Genomic DNA, 21,504 nt, shown 5'->3' on the forward strand with positions numbered 1-21,504 from the left:
AACTGACCCATGCCTCTTTCCAGATCAATGCAGAGGGGAGATTTGGTACTACACCAATATCCCACCAGATGTCCAAACATTAACAAGGAGGGTTGCCAATTTTTTTTGGTGTGCTCCAGAGGCTCTAATAGCAATGTGGCAGGGGGTAAGTGATGGGCTGTGCAATCACTTGCTAAATTTTCAGTGTCAGGTTGCCATTGTCTTTACCTGTTCAAAGCTCTTTTTCTTTTTTTTTTTGGAGCTGGGTATTCTAGATTTTTCAACAGTGAGGTCTTGTTATTCACGGCTTCCACCTCAAGCCAACTTGTCCCAGCAGATCCATGCAAGGAGCAAACTCATGGTGAATTTTTGGGATCTCTGAGCAAAGGTGCTTGCTCTGGCATGTTGGAGAAACCCCTCCCATTCTCAGTCCTTGCCATGAAAGAGAGAGAGAAAGAGAGAGGCCAACCCAATAATCAGGATACCACTGGTGGATGCAGAGGGGTGTGCCTAATAGAGGCTGGTCCACAATGGGTGGCAAAGTGGGCCTGTGGTCTTTGCTAGGGATGTTTGCATTCAAACAAGAAGCTACCGAATTTGCACTTCTTGGACCACTACATGAACAGAAATGCAGCTGTCATTCAGAATTTGCATTTTGCAAGGCTGTTCTCCTGCCAATGTTTGCAACAGCAACAAAAAAAATGCATATATGGGGGGGGGGATGTGCACTAAAAATGAACATGTTAGAGAAAAATGACATACACAAATGCATTGTATATGGGAAAATTGCTAGCAAAAGTGTGTACCTGAGTCAAAAGCATTAATTACAATAGGTCTACTGGGAGCAGGATTTAACTGGATACAACCATGTGCATTTGCACTTTGTCTTATGTCATCTGGTGGTACCTGCTCAGATAGCTTTCTCTGTAGACAGAGAGACAGGTAGATAATTAGCATGAGCTGTGCCTGGTGGTGATGTATCTATTGACTGAACTCGACATAGGTCAGCTTCTCGCTCCTGATCATACACCTGCATGTGGCTATTGAAAACAAAAAGGAGTTCAGCAAGTAGAATTTATTATTTCAAATTTGAATTAGTTATACTTACCGGTAGTTATACCGCGTTGTTTATACAAAAGTTCAAAGTAGCTTACATTTAAAACTAGCTAACTACCCATCAAACTATGGAAATGGTTTAAGCTGACTTGGGCAGCATACACACTATGCAACACAAAAATGAAGTTTTTCTCAATCTTGAGTCATTCAAGCTCATCTTCAACATGCTGTTGAGTCTAGATCCTGCTGCCCACAAGGGTTGGTGCAGTTACTTGATATACATCTGAAAACCCTCCCCTTGATTAGTTTAGCCATGCCTTTTCCTCCTTGCACTTGCCTGAGGTGAATGAAGGAGGAAGTGGCGATTGTGATCTTGGTATATGCCCACACCTGCACAGTGTCATCGGACAGGTGTGGATGCATCTTCCCTCTATTGCCGGCCCTGCCTACACCTGTATTCTAATGGACATGCTGTGGAGTCATGCAAGATCAATCTGCAATGAGCTTTTATTTTCAGTATGAAACCGATTTCTCAAGAAACATTTGCCCATCCAAGGCAAAAGAAAAAAAGAAGAAAGAAGACGTACTAAATCTAGATTGTGCGTGGACAATGTCAATGAAACGAGTACTCAGTCCCCATTGATTCCAGAATAAAATGGCATGTGTATGCAGCCTTTGAGTACTTGTCAATCAATTTCTCCCTGTTAAGCATAACCTATTAGCTGATTGGGATCAAGTGGAACTATAATTGGATGGGTGGATCAAAAGAGCAGTACATAGATTGAACTGCTTTGTATCAGAAATCTGCAATACTTTTTCTTCTATTTCATTATCACTTTTGGAGGGGGGGTTTCCGGATCCTAATTTGTTCCATTATAACTTAACTTAACTTAACTTAACTTTAGTATTATATTTACATTCCCAGCTTTCTTCTAAGGTGCTCAAGGTAGCATATAGTGTTCCCCCTTCTTCCCCATCTTGATCCTCACAACAACCCTGGGAGGTAGTTTGTGACCAGTCCAAGGTTGCTCAACAAGTGGAGGATTTGAATCCAGGTCTCCCAGATCCTAGCTTAGACCTCTAACCACTACACCATACTGGTATTAATTTAGTTGTTTGTTTATCTGTATTTTGTATTCATTTCGTCGATCATTTCCTCTTTTGTTCTTTTTAAAACAGTTTTTTTTAATAAAAATAGTTTTATTTTGGAATCCAGCAGCAAAGCTGGATTCTGGAACCATTCCAAAAGACACCCCCCTTTCAGACCCCTCCCCAATTCAGCATTTCTGAAGGGGGGAAATGGTGGCCCCCACTAGTAGTTGTCATTCCCCTCTAAAAGAACTATGCAACATCCAGGGCATTCTGGGAGGCACTAAATGATGGCCACTAGATACAGGACTCAGCTACATTTGTAAAGATAAAGCGCTTTACAGTGGTACCTCGGGTTACAAACACCTCGGGTTACAAACACTTTGGGTTACAGTGCTTCCCTCACGCCTCTGATAGGAGAACAAATGGGCTTGAGCTGCAGTTCCACATCTGACTCGATAATTCATTCCTCTCTGCATTAATTTCAGAACATATCTGAAAACTGTACTAAGAGGTACACACTCAGCCAAATTTTCCATTTGTTCTGAAATGAATTTTGTAAAGGGCTCTAACTCATCTGCTTTGCATGCAAGAGGTCTCAGGTTCATTCGCTGCCATCCCAGGTAGGGCTAGAAAAAACCTCTACCAGAAGTCCTGGAGCGTTGCTGTTGGCCCATGTAGACAGTACTGAGTTAGACAGACCCATGGTCTAGCTTGGAAGCTTCCTATACAGTTGTACCTTAGAAGTTGAACAGAATTCATTCCAGACGTCTGTTCAACTTCTGAAATGTTCGACTTCCAAAGCGCGGCTCCTGCAGCCAATCAGAAGCCGTGGAAGCCCCATCAGGCGTTCAGCTTCCCAAAGAACATTTGAAAACTGGAACACTCACTTCTGGTTTTGATCATTCGGGAGCCAGAACGTTCGACTCCCAAGATGTTTGGGAGCTGAGGTATGCCTGTATTTCTTTGAATGCCTATCCCTACTTATGAATGCATACACCTGATTTAGGCATGCTACATAGAATCATACAATTGTAGAGTTGGAAGGGATGCTGAGGATCATCTAGTCCAACCCCCTGCAAGGCAGGAATATGCAGCTGTCCCATACGGGGATCAAACCTGCCACCTTGGCATGATCAGCATCACACTCTAACCAACTGAGCTATCCAATGCCTGTCGAAAACCCACAAGCAGGACTCTGGCACAAGAGTGCTCTTCCCTCCTGTGGTTTTAAGCAACTGGTATTCAGAAGCATTATGGCCTCTGAGCATGGAGGAAGGCTACTGTTGATAGCATTATTCTCTAGTAACCATTGATAGCATTATTCTCTATGAATTTGCCCAATCCTCTTTTAAAGTGGTCCAAGAGGGTGGCCATTGCTGCTTCCTGAAGGAGTAAGTTTCATAATACTTTCTTTTTACCTGTTCTGAATCTTCCAGCCTTCAGCTTCATTGGATGTCCACAAGTTTTAATGTTGGCTAAACTTTTTATGAACACTTTCTAATGCTACAATATCCCCTTTGGAGGTGAAGTGATCAGTATTCCAAAAGTGGTTGCACCATAGGTTTGTAGAATGACATCACAATTGATTCTGCCACTTGGCAAATGCAAAGGTCAGTGCTGGTTAGGAGGGGAACAGGTTTTCCAAATCCACCTTCCAGGTGAATGGGTTGTCCCCTCTTGCTGGCCATCCATGGAGAACAAATGAGAAGTGCTAGCACACCCCCATTCACATTTGTACCTTGTTCCTCTTTCCAGTATTCCCCATTGCTCAAGAAGCTCTACTGTCAGATTGCGAAGACGTGCCCCATCCAGATCAAAGTGTCAACGCCTCCTCCTCCAGGGACTGTCATCCGAGCCATGCCAGTCTACAAGAAGGCGGAGCATGTGACAGAAGTGGTGAAGCGGTGTCCAAACCATGAGCTCGGGCGCGACTTCAATGACGGTGAGATCAGGTTCAACAGGAAGTGTGTGCCGTTGGTTCTCAAGAAGTTCTGGAATGCATTGGGTTGCCTCCAGCTATGATTTACTCAGAACAGACCCACTGAAATCAGTGGACCTTAGTTATCCATAGGACAATAAAACTCTAGAGTTGAAAGGGACCCAACAGGCCATCTGGTCAATCTTCATGTCTATTAATTTCAATGTGGCCTCTGCCCCCTTATAATGGGTTGTCCATTGCGATTGGTTCAGTGAGAGCAACACTAGGTGGCACCAGAGCCAATGAGAGGCAAAATTAATCCCTTATTGATGGCAAGACAGCAAGCACATCAAGGCACACTGAGGTTAGTAAGATGGATTGCTTCCCCCCAGCAGCCAGTCAGAAGGACAATCTTGTTGGCTTACATTACGATGCGTCTTGGCCTCACAGGAATTTATGCTGTTGATGTTGACATTCCGCTGAGTGGCATTTCTGGCTTCTTCATCCAAAAAGGCAACTAAAGGAGCAAATACTTGCAGTTAAGCCTGCTTTTTGTCTTCACAGGTCTCTCGGCTCCTGCAAGCCACTTAATCCGCGTGGAAGGCAACAACCTATCTCAGTACGTGGATGACCCTGTAACTGGGAGGCAGAGCGTGATGGTTCCTTATGAACCTCCCCAGGTAATCTGACGTGCTAATGGGGGGGGGGAGCAACATTTGAAGCAATAGGCATAATTTCTCTCTCTCTCTTTTGTGGGTGGTGGGTGGAGGTTGCTAGACCTCTTGAGGCTCAGAGCCAGAGGGAGGAGCCTGGGAATTCACAATGTTGATTGGATAACAGGGTGGAGCTTTCAGGAAAAGCATGCTTTTCATGTAGAGGCAGCTGCTGGCAGACTGAAGTTTTAAATTCACTATTCTCACCACTATATGGTAACAGCCAGAGGTTTCACATACACACAAGCCCTGCACTCATCTCTCCATCCAGGCACACAAGAGGCAGTATATCACAGTCACCTAGAATAAAATATTGGAGGGGCCCAGGGAAGCTCCATTCTGCATAATCGATCACATGATGTGGTGCAGTGCACTATTTGAATGGCAATGCCCATCAACTTGGGGGGGGGGGCTCAAATGTTTTATTGAGGGGACCGAAGACCCCTTGGCCCCTAGGAGTTGGCTCCTACGATCACAGTCAAGAAGGAGGGCATAACAGGGCCATTGAGAGCTATTGTGTGAGGATAGGGGAAAGGGCATTGCCTGAGAAGAGTCTCAAGGGCCATATAGAAAGACCCTTGAGGGCCACATCCAGCTCTTGGGCCTGATGTTCCCCACTCCTGCTGCACAGTGCAGCCTCCCACTATGTGGGAAAGGAAGAGGACACCGGTGCAAATCAGGTTTCTCCACTTCTAAGGCCAAGCATGTTAAATATGCCTTAAAAGGTAGCAGGGAGGGAGTAGTATTTAAGCTGGCCGGTTTTTATTCTGAAGGAAAAGCAGCTATGCATGAGCATTACCCAGTCTTAATCCACCACAGAGGTAGTAGCTCAGTGGCAGAGCATTTATTTTGCATTCAGATGGTCTCAGGTTCAATCCCCAGCATTGCCAGGTAGGACTGGGAATGTCCCCCTTTCATGAAAGATAAGCTAGTTGGACCGATGGTCTGACTAGATACAATGCAGCTTCTTTAACAGCTCCTCATCTGGAACCATGAGGACTAGAATCTTACTTTCACTTTAAGGGCTGGAAATGTCCCCTGCCTGAAACCATCAAGACCTGCTGCCAGCCAGTGGAAACAGTACTGAGCTAGATGGATCAATAGCCTGTCTTAGTATCATGAAGGGCTGCAGCTACATTGCAGAGCATCTGTTGTGCACGCAGAAGGTCTCAGGTATCTCCACAGGGAATGTCCCTGTGTCTGAAAGCCACTGGCAGTCAGCATAGGCAATCCTGATCTAGCTGGACCACTGGTTTCACTCGGTGCAAAGCAGCCTCCTAACTTTCACCTTACCTTCCTTCTGCATTTATTGAACTAGGGATCTGGGGGGCATGTACCGCCAATGTTTGCAAACCCCAGGAAGAAAAACCAAATGTTGGCTGCATAGGAAGAAAAACCAAATGTTGGCTGCATCTGCATTCAGGATGGGAACACCTACCAGGTGTGCTCTGCATCCTCGCCTGTCAAGAAGCACACCTGTAGCTCCTCGCTCTTTAAAGGATATGCCCACCTTCTACTGCTCTTAACTCACTTACACTGCAGCATCTCGAAGGAGGAGAAATGCAGGAGAGTTTTAGGGGAAGCCCAGAAGGAAAAATGAAGACTGCTTATAGGAAGGCTTGGATCTCCCCCTACTGTTGGGCAGAATTATTGCAACTCTGATTCTGCACAACAGTATGTAATATGCTTCAATTTTGGGCATCATTACTGCAATTTTGATTCCACGCTCAGCTTGCAATGCTTCGTGCCTTTCTATGCCAAAGAGCTCAAAGTGGCATGTGTAGTTTTCCCCATCTTATACTTACAACAACCCTGTGAGGTACGTCAGGCTGAGAAATAGTGACTAGCCCAGGGAAATCCAGCAAGCTTCATGGCTGAGTGAGACTTGAACCTGGGTCTCCAGAGTCCTTGTCTGCCAGTCTAACCACTACACCACACTAAGCCTCTGCTTTCCACTTCTGGAAAAGGTCCGAGACCTCAAAAGGTCACCTGCATTGGGGTGGGCAGAAGATTTACTAGTGGAGTTCTGAATGATCTTCCATAGATCAGCAAGGATTCTGACTCCTGTTTGTTGAACGATAGATGCAGCAACAACGAAGGTTTACCCCTTATAAATTTCACCCTCTAAACTGTTTTTGTTTTTGTTTTTTTTTGGTGGAGGAAGGAGGCTTGCTTATGGGGTCACTTAAACTTATTATTATTATTATTATTATTATTATTATTAATTACCCTGCCTTTTTCCCTGGCAGGACTCAAGGCAGCTTACAGATAAAAATGAGAACTGCTAAAAACATAGACGAAAATCAACATTTAAAATGGTCTTAAACCATGCCAGCATATTGGACATCCACACAAATAATTTTGAGAGACTTGGAACTTAAAGAAGAATAAGAATTGGCTGTTTGGTTTGTGAAATTGTGGACTGAATTTGGGATCCTGCCCTTGCACAGACCTTCTTTTAGATTAGTACTGTCTACAATTATTGGCAGTGCCTCTCCAAGGTTCATACTGCCTTACCTGGAACTGCCAGAGATTGAACCCGGGGCCATCTGCATGCATAGCACATGCTGTACTGCTGAGCCATGCCTTTTCCTCAAACCCATTCCCATCCAGCCGATCCCTTCTACTCTTCACCTTTTTCCCGTCCTCTTCCAGCAAATGGGCCAGATCCCCACCCACCTCCAGCTATAATAATAATGTTATGCACATCCCAAACATGGCTCACCACACCTTCTTCCCCCTCTTTCTCCCTCGTCAGGTGGGTACTGAATTCACCACTATCCTCTACAACTTCATGTGCAACAGCAGCTGTGTGGGTGGAATGAACAGGAGACCCATCCTCATCATCATCACCTTGGAGACCAGAGAGTGAGTCAGTCATGTGAACACCAGCTCTGCTAGAGGACATGCAACTCCCCAATGGACAGTCAGATGAGTGGGGTTGATTTGGGTTGGGTTGGGAAGGTAGATGAAGATTGGAGCCGTGCCTCTATAGGGGGTATTCCCTTGAAGACAGTTTGGAAATGCATGTGAAGTGCAGCCAACAGGTTGCTTACTGGCACATACTTTTAGACTGGCCTTATGTCAAGTGCACTGGGTTCCGATCTGTTTCCATGCCAAACCCAAGGTGATGGTTCTTACTTCTGATGTGCTAAACCACGGGTAGGAAGCCAGTGAGTTCCTGACCATTGGCCATGCTGGGTGTGTGTTGGCAGAATTTGAATTAGGGGCAAGAGGGAAAAGGTTGGATCCCATCCCCCACTACCCACACCAAGTCATCCCTCCCTCTAATTGCTATTAACTGAAGAAATAACAGCAGGAGATGGATTCACTAACTCCTGTGTTATATCTAGTTTGGCCCTAACACACCCAGAGTCAGGCTTTGGACCTTCCTCGTTTATTATCATTCATCTGCTTCCCACTGCTACCACCACACAGCAGCTCAGGAAAGTATGCAAAGTTATCCCCTTCCCATTTGACAACTAGTACAGTGGTTTAGTGTATCAGCTTAGCATGTAGGAGACCTCAGTATCTCCTGATCTGAACCCACCCAGACCCTTAGATCTCTTCTGAGGTCCTCCACTGGGTTCCTTCTTTGAGGGAGGCTTGGTGGAGGATGGCGAGGTAGAGGGCCTTTTCAGTTGTGGCTCCCAGACTGCAGAACACTCTCCCCAGTGACACCTGACACCTTCATTGACATATGTTGATGCCAAGTAAAAATGTATCTTTGCCCACTTCCAGCTTTTGATAAACTAGGAAGATTATGGTTTTTGCTGCTAAAGCTTTCCGTGGCCGTTATTTTAGGGAGGGATTGTTTTGCATATTTTGGTGATTTGCACTTTTTTTAAAAAAAATGAATGTGTTAACATTACATTACACTGTATTTATGTTTTTATGTTACTGCTAATCACAGTAACAAGTCTAATAATAATTATAAACAAGGTCACTGGGTTGCATCCAACTATGTTCTGCTCAGAGCAGACCCCCTGAAATTAATGGACTCAAGGTAGTCATGTCCATAGGTTTCAGTGGGTCTTCTCTGGGTAGGACTAACATTAGATACAGCCCACTGTTGGTATAGAGGTTTATATCTGCTGAATTGACATTGTTTTTCCTTCTCAGCGGACAGGTCTTGGGGAGGAGGTCATTCGAAGGCCGAATCTGCGCTTGTCCAGGCAGAGACCGGAAAGCGGATGAGGACCATTACCGAGAGCAGCAGGCCCTGAATGAAAGCGTGGCGAAAAACGGCAACCCAAATAAGCGGAGTAAGTCTTTGGGTTGTGGATCATGAGCAGCATTCAAGAAAGGACAGCTTCCCCCAATCTGCTGCTTGTTACTGAAGTCAATACTGAGCGAGCTGGGCCTATGGACTGGTCTGGGATAAGGCAGCTTCCTATATGCCAAAACTTAAAATGACCCAAATGACTGAAGCTAATTGGCCGTAGGATCCTAGGTACAAACAGGGCTTTCAGGACCATGGACAGGTCACTGGAAGCTGCCTATCTATTGCTACATGAGATAAAAGAAAGTACAGTGGTACCTCGAGTTACATACGCTTCAGCTTACAGACTCTGCTAACCCAGAAATATTACCTTGGGTTAAGAACTTTGCTTCAGGATGAGAACAGAAATCGTGCAGCAGTGGCGCAGCGGCGGCAGGAAACCCCATTAGCTAAAGTGGTGCTTCAGGTTAAGAACAGTTTCAGGTTAAGAACAGAACTCCAGAACAAATTAAGTTCTTAACCCGAGGTACCACTGTACTTCTTCATGGTGCAAATGGTTAAACGGTGGAACTCGCAACCACAGGAGGCAGCAATGGCCACCAGCTTGGACGGCTTTAAAAGCAGGTTAGACAAATTTATGGAGAAGTCTTCTCTATAGCCATGATGGACCGTTGAGGCAGCAATGCATTACGCCACCTTGAGCTGCAGGTTCTTTGCATTCTCCCCAAGATGCCTTTGTGCTGTCACAACCTTGGCTCAAGTTAAGCCCTGAGAGCAGTTTCCTTCTCTCCCCTCACCCAGCTTTCAAGCAAAGTCCTCAAGGTATTCCAGTACTGGGAGCTGGAGTGAAGAAAAGGAGGCATGGGGAAGAAGAGACATATTATGTACCTGTAAGTAGCACCAGAGATGGTTTGTGTTTGTGTGCATGTGCAATGCTGTACAAGTGTCAAGCCACTCTAGCACGTTTTAAGATAAAGTAGACCACTGCTTTCCAACGTGGCATGCACAGTCACCAGTGAACTCACCACTGCCTCCTATGATGCCTGCAAAAGGTTCCAATGAACGTTCCCCCCCCCCAAAAAAAAACACCATAGCACATTTCAACTGAGATCATAGAACCATAGAACTGTTGAGTTGCAAGGGACCCTCAAGTGTCATCTAGTACAAGAGTCATCTTGAGAGGTGGTGGGCTCTCCTACGCTGGAGATCCCTCCAGCAGATGCAGCGCTGCAGATCCTGCACTGAACAGGGGGAGGGTTAGATCGGATGAACCCCCCCTCCCGGGGTCCCTTCCGACGCTTTCGATTCTAACTCACATCTGTTCTCCTTGATTCAGGTACGTGGCAGAGAGAACTTTGAGATCCTAATGAAGATCAAGGAGAGCCTGGAGCTGGTGGAGCTGGTTCCGCAACAGCTGGTCGACTCCTATCGCCAGCAACAGCAGCAGCTCTTGCAACGCCAGTAAGTCCCCAATTGTCTTTCCCCCTCTCTTCCCCCAAAACAACTTGCAGCACTATTAGGGTGAACAGGGTGCTGGAGGAGGATGGGGACAAAACAAGATTTAGTTGGGTCTGCCTCTAATTCGCTCTGGCACCACCTGTTGTGTTCTCTGCGTTGCAAGCTGCTTTGTTTATATTTTTTACAGAAGAGAGGATTCTGTGTTTTCAAAAACCATTCAGCAAATTTCAAATATTTCAAGGATGGTCCATCAGCTATTGCAGGATAGCAGTTCTCATGAGAGCGCAAGTTTAAATAAGCTGATTAAATAAATAAATAAATGTGAACTGGAGCAAACTTCTCCTACCCTCCCACTCATCCCTGCCGCTGACCACCAAACTCCATTCCCCATGCAGGACTCACCTTCAGCCTCCTTCTTCCTATGGCCCAGTTCTCTCGCCAATCAACAAGCATCACACGGGAGGGATCAATAAGCTGCCGTCCGTCAACCAGCTCGTGGGGCAGCCCCCACAGCACAGCTCCGGTGCTGGGACCACCCTTGGGCCGATGGGTAAGGCAAGGCACCTAATGCAAAAGGCCAAGAATGTTTTCTTATTGTCTGTGCAGCACCCTTTCTCTGAATCTCCCTGGTTCCCTACAGACACCCTGTCATTTCATTTCCTGTAGTCAATATTTCAATGTTCCTGTATTTTGGGCTTCTTGCATGCTTCCTGAGCCAGCCTCTCAGGGCTGTATGGGGTGGGATATATAGTTTTCCAAATAAAACGGAAAGCCCCGCTCTTCCTTTTGGAACCAAAATGGGGCGATTTGGGAATATGGAAGTGTAAACAGCTGCTTTGTGCTGAGTCAAAGCATTGGATCATCTAGCTTACTGTTGTCCACACTGACTGGCAGCAGCTCTCCTGAGTTTCATACTCAGGGGGTATTCCCAGCTCTACCTGGAGAAGCCAGGGATTGATCTTGGGGTGGGGTTCTTCATGCAAAGCAGACACTCTACCACTGAGCTACAGCCCTTCCCCAAACTTGTGAGAGCTACTTTGTGGTTCCTTTTTCTTTTTTTTACAAAACTCCCAAGGTTCTAGCAAACTGGATTCAAGTGTAAAATAATGGCTATCATGTGTGGGTGGGAAGCCCCTCCAACAGCCAAGAAGAGGCGATGCCATCTGGACTTGGCTGCCCATTTTTTGACCACCCTAAGTCTCTGTTTTAAAAACAAATAAAATTTAAAATTGCTTTCCTTTCCCACAATGTATTCTTGACTTGTAACTGACCAGCTAAACTGTCTCTGTCTGATGCCTGAGTGAGGAAAATGGAATTGGACCTCAAGCTTACACTTAGCTGCAAAATCAACCCCAGTTACCTGGCGGCAACCCCACTAAATTCAGCGGGGCTTACTTCTGAGTGAACATAGATAAGTTTGGAGCCATAGATGGCTTTGAATGGGCTAGTGGCCCATCACAAAGCCATTTTTGGCTCTTTGTTGTTTTGGCTGCAAAAATTCTAAGAGGGAAATTTATTAACTTTGGAAGGGAACATGCAAGGAAGGATTGTGAATATCTGTTGATGACTGGGGTTTTTGTGTCTGTTATGTGCTACACACACACACACACCACACACACACCATTTAAAAATACATACTTGTTGCATCAGAGGATGACTAGATGGAACACAGACATGTGCAAAAGGACCCAACAGCAGCAGAACAAAAATTGCCAGGTGAAAGGGCAAATGAATATTGGAATGGATTGAGGCATGTTCAAACATCCCTACCTGGGTGTAAACCCAAGTGAACTCAATGGGATTTACTTCTGAGTACACACATGCACCATTGTATTGTGAGACTGTCCTTCTAAGCCCAGCATGTGCCTGTGGAACAGTGATACTTACACATGGTGCCAATCGATACCTGTGTGCCCACCTTTACCCACTTTAGAGCCAACACAATGTCCCCACTAAATACATATCTTTTGCATGGGGCAGCCATTTTTTTTATCATACCCCACCCCAAGGCATCCATTTTGTGCTACGTTGCAGCCATTTTGCGGCATTTTCTCAACATTCCCTATGATCCCATTGGACCCAAAGGGTTGGCAGCCCCTGAGTTGTGTAAGGTTGTACCTGGAATGTATTTTGCAAACTCACCAGGCTGGTTTGCTGCCATTTCTTGAACCCAGGGCCGGGAATGCTGAACAGCCACACCATGCAGTCCAATGGAGAAATGAACGGCGGGCACCCCTCGCAGTCCATGGTCTCAGGGTCGCATTGCACGCCCCCTCCGCCCTACAACCCAGACCCAAACCTTGTCAGGTAGGAAGGAGGTGGCTCAGCAAGGGTCAACTCAGCAACGCCTGGTTTTGTTTTTGTTTAACTACACACTAACCTCTGTAGCAACTGGTTTGCTTAGGCCAGAGCTTTCCAAACTTTTCATGTTGGTGGCACACTTTTTAGATGTGCATCGTTTAGCAAAACAGTAATTCAGTTTTGCTAGCAAACCAGAGGTTAAACTAACCCGTTATAAGAGATACGGGCAGTTATCGCGCGATGACACTTCAGCCGACACACTAACATGTTGTGACACACAGTTTGGAAAGCTCTGGCTTAGGCAATGCTCTGTTGGGAGGAGGGTGGGAGAGAAAGGCAAGCACTCCGTTCACAACTTGTTTTCTTTAGCTAAGGGATAACAAGATGTTTAAAGTGGCATCACAGAGTTTTAAATGTTTGGTATGGATGTGGCCTAGATGTTGCTGCCCTCTAGCTCCGGCCAGCAGGTCCAAAGGTCATGGATGATGGAAGTTGTAGTCCAGCAACATCTGAAGGGCGCCACGTTGGCTACCCCTGCCTTAAGCCACATTTCCTACTACAGCTGCCCCTATTAACCCATCATATTCTTAAAAATTGATTTCTGTCAGCATTAAATGGGAACCGGGGCAGGGGGAAGAGGACGCGTTATGGGAACCATTTCCCCTCAATATTACAAAATATCTTATCAGTTATTGGAGCCATCCTAGGATATGAGAATCTTGTCCATTATTTTACCATTCCTAGATTACCTTACTGATAAGAGTTTAATGTACCTGAGGACATTATTCTATTCCCCCCCATATATATATCTATATATTTTTTCTTTTTCTTCTTCTGCAGTTTTTTAACAGGTTTGGGGTGCTCAAACTGCATTGACTATTTCACTTCACAAGGGTTACAGACTCTTTACCACCTGCAGAACTTAACTCTAGAGGTAAATACCGAGAAAATCTGTCACTCTGTTTCTCTTGGGGCTGTCACTCTCAAAACAACGTTTTTGGGGATGGGATTGCGGGGGGGGGGGACTGGGGATCTCAAGCAGCTGAAATGCATGCTTGTCACAGGAGAAATATCTTGACAATAATATTAGTTCAACAATAAAGACAATTACCTAGAGCACCCTTCCCCACAACCTTGGGTACTCGGGTATGGTTGAAAAGGCCAAAAACTCAGTGGTAGAACATCTGCTTTGCATGCAGAATAATAATAATAATAATAATAATAATAATAATAATAATAATAATAATAATAATGTGACTTTCCCACACAATCATCGGTTGCATTTTTGTTCTAAAAATATGAAGAGCACATAGCAGGAAATGGTGAAATAATGTGGTCAGTTCTGTCAAGCACTGAACAGTCAATGCAAAACTTCATGCCACTTTCAAAATAATCCAGATTTACTCTGTAAACCACATGGAGTCTCTTTTAGGGAAAAAGGTGGTATACAAATAATAATAATAATAATAATAATAATAATAATAATAATAATAATATTTATATGCCATCTAACTGGGTTGCCCCAGCCACTCTGGGTGGCTCCCAACAAAATATTAAAAACACAATCAAAAGTTAACCATTAAAAACTTCTCTAAACAGGGCTGCCTTCAGATGTCTTCTAAAAGTCAAATATTTATTTGTTTGACATCTGATGAGAAGGTCCCTAGTTCAATCTCCAGGTATCTCCAGGTAGGAAATATCCCCCACCTGAAACCCATCACTGTAGACAATAGGAAGCTTGCAGGATGATACTGAGCTAGATACATATACTGAGCTAGATACATATTCTGAGGGAAAGCACACATTTAAATATGTATCTTGAGAGAAAAATATATTCTGAGAATGAATATGTGTTAGAATCCGTAATCGGAAAGAAAAATATATTCTGAGAGAAAATACGCCTTTGAATATGTGTTCTGAGGAAAAAACTCATTGTGAGAGAGAATACAATGTATTCTGAGAGAAAATTCACAACTGAATATGTATTCTGAGGAAAAAACTCATTGTGAGGAAGAACACACCTTCAAGCACCTTCTGAGAAAAATGAACATTCCAATACATATTCTGAGAGAAAATGAACATTTAAATATTAATTCTGTGAGAAAAACATATTCTGAGAGAAAATACAAAGTATTCTGAGGGAAAACGCACAACTGAATATGTATTCTGAGCAAAAAATACATTGTGAGGAAGAACACACCTTCAAGCACCTTCTGAGAAAAATGCACATTTAAATATGCATTCTGCGAGAAAAAAATATTCTGAGAGAGAATACAATGTATTCTGAGGTAAAACGCACATTTAAACACATGAGGGGGGGGGAGGCCTATTTCGATATGTGCTCTGAGAGAAAATGGACATTTAGATATGTGTTGTGAGAGAAAATACCTTAAATGTGTATTCTGTGATGAAAACATATTCTGAGAGGATACACATTTAAACACATATTCTGAGAAAAGCACACATTTAAACGCATGTTCTGAAAGAAAATATGCAGTTAAGCATGGGTTTTGTGAGGGTTTTTTTTTAAAAAAAATGGCAGATGCAAGGGAATTATAGGTAAAAACATATGAAAGTGGTATGGATCAGAAATTAGGCAGAGTTCTGTATCCCTACCCACTGTCCCCTGAGCAAACTTTCCCAAACCTTCTGCCCTCCTATCATCCTTGCTGATTAGCCATGCTGGGATGGGAGTTCGGATTTTGGTGCCATACATTGTATGTCATTTTCCGCTCCGGGCTTCAAGCACTGAACAAAAAACCCTCAGAATAAACCTTCCACAAACACCTGGGGCCAGTTGCACAGTCTTAGACTGGAATAAAAAGCTGCTTGCTGCTTAACCCCATACAGTTTAGCGTCGTGTGTTCGCTTATTTTTTTAAAAAAGGAAAGATCCCATTTTTGCATGAAGACTTTCTGTGTTTCCTGAGTTATGCCCATACCTAACTCCCAACAGAGAAGCCTTTCATAACTTGATGCTCTCCTGACGTTTTGGGTATCCAACTCTTTATGTTGTCATTGTTTTTTTTTTAAAAAACCATGAGGTGCTGATACTCGTTTCTTCATAAAAGTTATCTGAGTGCCAGTACAAAATGGCTGGCATCATCAGCAAGAAAAGAGAAACAATGGTATTCCAACTGCCTGCAAAATAAATCCAAAACATCTGTAGGGCACAAAGTTAGGGAAAGCTGTAATAGAGTATTACAGTGCTTACTGTTTTAACTAAATTAACACTTGCGCATGAATCCATGGTTGTTTTCATGAGTGGGACTTAAAACTGGCTGTGTTGTAAATCAGTCCTCTGAGAAGAACGTGAGGCTTGTTTGGGCCTCTGAGTCTCCGCATTTCCTCACCCAAATTCTCTCCTGCATGAATCACACATGGAGGGCCAGAGCACTTGCTATGTTAAACTTGTAGTACTTGGGCCTTCCATGTTTGTTTGTTATTTATTTAGCTTGAAATAGTAGCCGTGAGGTAGAGAGATCAGGACTGGATGAGGCAAATCCCTAGAGAGGGATATCGATGGCTATGAGCCACAGTGGCTATGTGGAGGGTGGCAGCAATGCTTCTGAATGCGAATTATTGGAAAACTCTGGCGGGAAGAGTGCTCTTGGTGGGCTTTCCAAAGACATCTGGTTGACCTCTGTGAGAACAGGATGCTGGGCGAGATGGACTGTCGGCCTGATCCAGCAGGCTTTTCTTATATTAAGGTTACCAGACGTCCCCATTTCCTGGGGACAGTCCCCATATTTACATATCAGTCCCCATACAAAGTTGGGACACGGGTGGCGCTGTGGGTTAAACCACAGAGCCTAGGACTTGCTGATCAGAAGGTCGGTGGTTTGAATCCCTGCGACGGGGTGAACTCCCGTTGCTCGGTCCCTGCTCCTGCCAACCTAGCAGTTCAAAAGCACATCAAAGTGCAAGTAGATAAATAGGTACCGCTCCGGCGGGAAGGTAAACGGCGTTTCCATGCGCTACTCTGGTTCTCCAGAAGCGGCTTAGTCATGCTGGCCACATGACCCAGAAGCTGTACGCCAGCTCCCTCAGCCAATAAAGCGAGATGAGTGCCTCAACCCCAGAGTCGACCATGACTGGACCTAATGGTCAGGGGTCCATTTTTACCCCATACAAAATCCACTGAAGTTGAAAAGTGTCCCCGGATTCATTGAAAAGTGTCCCCAGATTCATTGAAAAAAATCTGGCAACCTGATCTTATATTCTTACAGTTCACCCAGTCCTTTTGTCAACCCAATCTCCCAAACACCTTTCTCTGCAGGATCTTGGAGCACTGAAGATCCCGGAGCAGTACCGGATGATTATCTGGAGGGGCCTCCAGGAACTGAAGCAGGGCCACGACTATGGAGCCCAGCAGCTCATCCGCTCCAGCAGCAATGCCTCCACCATCTCCATCGGCACATCCGGCGAGCTGCAGAGGCAACGTGTCATGGAAGCCGTTCACTTCCGCGTCCGCCACACCATCACCATCCCGAACCGCAGTGGGGCCGATGAGTGGGCGGACTTCGGCTTTGACCTCCCGGACTGCAAGTCCCGCAAACAGTCCATCAAAGAGGAATTCACAGAGGGAGAAATCAACTGAGTGTCTCTAGAGAGGCACATGGAAGCCGGCGAATTAAGGGCAAGGAACTGAACAATTGGACCTGAAAGGTATTTGGCACAACAGCCAGGCGGAACGAGCCTTTCGGGTAGCCACCGAAAAGTATTCTTTTTCAGAGCTTGGGGCAGGACGTGACGGTTGCGCTCTGGAGCTTAAATGCAGTCCTTTGCGATGTACCTTTTCACGAAGGGTAGCTAATCTGGCAGTTGCATTTAGCAGCAGGACATGCACTGGGTTAAAAAACCCCTGTGTTGTGTTGCACTTGGTTGTGTAGCAAACCTGGGTCAAATATGTATCACAGCATCAAGTACCTTAAGGATATCATGTATCTCATTTTATCTATTCTCTTCCACCTCGTCAGAAAAGTCTCCAAGCCTTTAAGTGAGAACGGGTCTGACCTGTCGCACATCGTGGGAGGTCTCCATGGCCAACTGGAACCAAACCACTTAAGGACTTCTTTTCTTTACCAGACTGCCAAAAAAAAAGTGTTTGTTTTTCTACAGTACTTTGCAGAACAGAAAAGCGGCTCTTTATGATTTGATTAACCTGAGGGATATCTGTGTTAGCTGGGGGAAGGCTTTGCCTACCAAGACAACTTTGTACACACACGTTGTATATACAGTATACTCGCCATGATGTTGTAAGGTTTATTTTCTATGTAAGCTATTGTGAAGAGTTCAAAGATGGACAAGGTTTCCCCCCTTTCTGAGGGGGTGCAAAGATGGCATTGTTCTTCCCCTACCCAAGAAAGGAAAACAATTCCACAACTGTTTCCAGAGTCAAAGGTTTATTGCTTGATCAAATCCAAATCATTATTTGGTCTTTGTAATGGATTCCTAAGCAAAACATCAAAAAAGCTATAGTTTTCATCTTTGGGAGAAATGGGCTCTCTGTCATTACACTTCTCCACACACAAAAACACACACAATGATATATAGTTTGGTGCTAGCTGTTTCTTGCTTAGAAGCCCTATAGATGGGTTATGTTCCCTAGATTTCAGAACAAATTCATGCTTAGGTGATAAGGAGTAGCATTCAGCAATGTGTGTGTTTTATTGGCTCCAGTGCAAAATTTTGCTTTGTAAGAAACTTGCTCTCTTTTTCTTTAAATTTTCTTCTTCTTCTTTTGTCACAGCACATTTCAATAGGCTCCAGAAAGGTAAGAGGTTTTGGAGGGAGCTTCCAAATGCTATTGGACTCCAACTCTCACCAGCTCCAGGCAGAATGGCCAAAGGTTGGGGATAATGGTAGTCGTAGTCCAACAACATCTGGAAGGACAACTGGTTAGTTACCCTTGCTTTAAAGCAACTCATTCCATCAGGTTGGCCACTTTGGGAACAGGATATAGCTAGCTACAAACATGGGGTATATAAATTTTGTTAAATAAATCATCTGGATAGCTCAGTTGGTTAGAGCATGTTGTTGATGACACCAAGATTGCAGGTTTGATCCTGATAAGGGACAGCTACATATTCCTGCACTGCAGAGAGCTGGACTAGATGAACTTGGTTACCAGATTATTGATTCCCTTGATTGCCCTCCTCTACCCTCCAGCTTGGGTGCCTAGAATTAGACACAGTACTCTTATAAACCGTCCAGATGTTGTTATCGATTCCAATTCCCATCAGCCCCAACCAACATGGCTAAGTGGCAGGGACGATGCAAGCTGTAGCCTAGCAATACCTGGAAGGCCAGAGGTTCCCCATTCTATCCCAGGTACACATAATCGGTACCTCTGGAAATTTCCTCCTGATTCAGACCAGGATTTTCGACATTGACTTTCCTTGTTTCACATGCTTCTGCTATTGTATGTTTCTGTTTTCTTGTCTTTGCTAAGAAGAGTTTGCAATTCACCCATCCTGTTGCAGCATCCAGGTAGAATTTTAGAGCCCCCTTTTGTGACACTGTGTGATTTTGTTTGTTTGTTTAAAAGCCCCTTGCAGGGCAAGGGGAAACACTTTGATTTGGGTTGGGGTTTCTTGATTTTTCAATAGGCTTCTTCTGGACTTCCATCCCATAAAGAGAGGACTCTTTCAGAGGACTGCCCACTGTAAAGCAGGACACATACATCAGCTGCCCCTGCCACTGAACTAGCACAGCCAAAATGCCACAGATCTGTCACTCATTACGCAGCAAAAAAATCCTTCTCCTTTTCTCTCTCACTCACTTTACATCACTACTCAGTGATTATCTCTAGGGAGCACCCAGATTTGCACCTTGTTAAAGATCCTGTCTGAAAACTGTGCATGTGTTTTTGTCCTGCAGGGGCTGAGACTTTGGGAACAGCCAAGATGCAATAGTGCTTGTGAAGTAGCAGCGAGTTAAAGCACTTTATGTTGTTCTTTTCCCCACTCTCTCACATCTTCAGTGGTCACAAAAATGCTTTCCCGGAGCAGTATTACTATATATAATTACTCTGTGTGTGAGTGAGTGTGCGTGTGCATCTGCATGCTTATGTTACTAGCAAATTTCAAAATGTTGGGCACACGTCATGAGCAGCTTGAGCAAAAATCCAGAAGCTCTGGAAGCATCCTGGAGTCAGCAGCAAGGATGGGAGAGTACATTTGTTTAGTATGCATGCAAAGGTGAGCCTTCATTCGCACTATCTGGAAAAATACGAGGACTGAAGCACAGCACAGTAATGTGTACAAGCATACATGTAAAGTGTACTTGTACCTAGAGGTATACAAGGTTCACAGTTTGCAGGAGAAAGGCCTATCATATTTTGTTGATTCATAGCCATACTGGAGAGTGGAGACCCACAGGATGCACAGAGAGAGTGCATGTTGTTGACCTACCTGGGCTTCAGCTAGAGTTAGGCCTATATATACCTGCCAAAACCACAGCTTACTCTGGTAGATTCAAAACCATGAAAAGGGAAATAAAGGTGCTGACACTCTAGATAACTGTAGGGAACTCTGGAGTGGCATCTCTCTTTCCCTCCCCTTCTCTTTCTTTCCCTCCCTTCCTCCCAGTCCCATGTTGAGAAAAAACATATGAGGAAGGAAGCCAGCACTTACAGGCTTCCACACAGTCTGAAAACCCAGGCTGTCCACAGTGATGGTCTTGTGCCTGTTAGGACTGTGAAGCAGGTGGCTCTGGAACCAATGACAGGCAGAACCAACTATAGTGGTACCTCGGGTTACATACGCTTCAGGTTACATACGCTTCAGGTTACAGACTCTGCTAACCCAAAAATATTACCTCAGATTAAGAACTTTGCTTCAGGATGAGAACAGAAATTGTGCTCTGGCGGCGTGGCAGCAGCAGGAGGCCCCATTAGCTAAAGTGGTGCTTCAGGTTAAGAACAGTTTCAGGTTAAGAATGGACCTCCGAAACGAATTAAATACTTAACCCGAGGTACCACTATAATTACTTTTGTCCTCCTCCTCTTTCTCTGTGCCGAGTTCTACAAGGGCAGAGCTAAGAGTGAGAAGGCAGGTGAACTTGGAGGAATCAAGGCTGAAGTTGGTGAGGCAGTGCCCTAATGGACAGGTGTGTGGGGCCCAGCTCCCTATGCCCATAGACATCTATGATGCCTCATTATTATTTTGACTCTGTTTTCCCTGCTGTAACAAGTGGTGCTGAACTAGAGTCCCTTTTGGAATAACCGGGGGCAAAGGTAGATATCCGCTGGCTAATGCTCAGAGGTCCACACTCAGTGCATGGACAACAAGGTATGGGTTCCATACCTTGTGCATGAGTGCAAACCAGTACCATGACCCCATTGTCCCTTCTATGGGTGGGGATTCCTTCTCTTTCATGCACAGGTCTTTCATGCAGTTGTATTTCCCAGATGAAGCAGGGCAAAGAACAATCCATCTACATTGGTTTGTTCTGGAAATGGCCAGTAAACTTTCTGATGTCTGATACGGCAACCTCTGCATCTCATCCTCCTGGTGGCTGCCTGACCCCTCTCAGGTGTGCGTGCCCGAGCTTTTTGGGATTCACCTTAACATGGGCTTAAGAAACACAAGTGGAGTTTAAACTTTGTCATGAATTGTGAGGTTTCGTTTCGTTTTTATTGTAATGATATCTTTGAAGGGGAGGGGCGGGGAAATGTGTTATTTTTATAGCTTTCCTGGGGTAACACAATAAATGGATTTCAAACGTCGTTTGACTCAAAAGGGAGAGATGCATCGCTGTTGC

General features: G+C 44.8%; 2 protein-coding genes across 4 annotated transcripts in view; both read left to right on the forward strand.

Moving 5' to 3' along the window:
* Positions 1 to 21,469, forward strand: part of TP73 (tumor protein p73) — an 81,160-nt gene extending 59,691 nt beyond the window's left edge. For 2 of the 3 annotated variants that reach the window (XM_083752642.1, XM_083752643.1), the window contains 10 exons: positions 3,883 to 4,069; positions 4,610 to 4,725; positions 7,517 to 7,626; positions 8,881 to 9,023; positions 9,782 to 9,870; positions 10,317 to 10,441; positions 10,834 to 10,988; positions 12,613 to 12,745; positions 13,580 to 13,673; positions 17,018 to 21,469. In XM_083752642.1, coding sequence (XP_083608768.1) covers positions 3,883 to 4,069; positions 4,610 to 4,725; positions 7,517 to 7,626; positions 8,881 to 9,023; positions 9,782 to 9,870; positions 10,317 to 10,441; positions 10,834 to 10,988; positions 12,613 to 12,745; positions 13,580 to 13,673; positions 17,018 to 17,338 — 1,473 coding nt within the window. In that variant the 3' untranslated portion in view covers positions 17,339 to 21,469. The remainder of the gene's footprint in view (positions 1 to 3,882; positions 4,070 to 4,609; positions 4,726 to 7,516; positions 7,627 to 8,880; positions 9,024 to 9,781; positions 9,871 to 10,316; positions 10,442 to 10,833; positions 10,989 to 12,612; positions 12,746 to 13,579; positions 13,674 to 17,017) is intronic. The other variant, XM_083752644.1, reaches the window with a different exon arrangement.
* Positions 1 to 21,504, forward strand: part of MRPS16 (mitochondrial ribosomal protein S16) — a 234,204-nt gene that overhangs the window by 172,490 nt on the left and 40,210 nt on the right. The window lies entirely within an intron of this gene.

The sequence above is a fragment of the Podarcis gaigeae genome (assembly GCF_964106915.1).
Source record: "Podarcis gaigeae genome assembly, chromosome: 8".
Classification (NCBI taxonomy): domain Eukaryota; kingdom Metazoa; phylum Chordata; class Lepidosauria; order Squamata; family Lacertidae; genus Podarcis; species Podarcis gaigeae.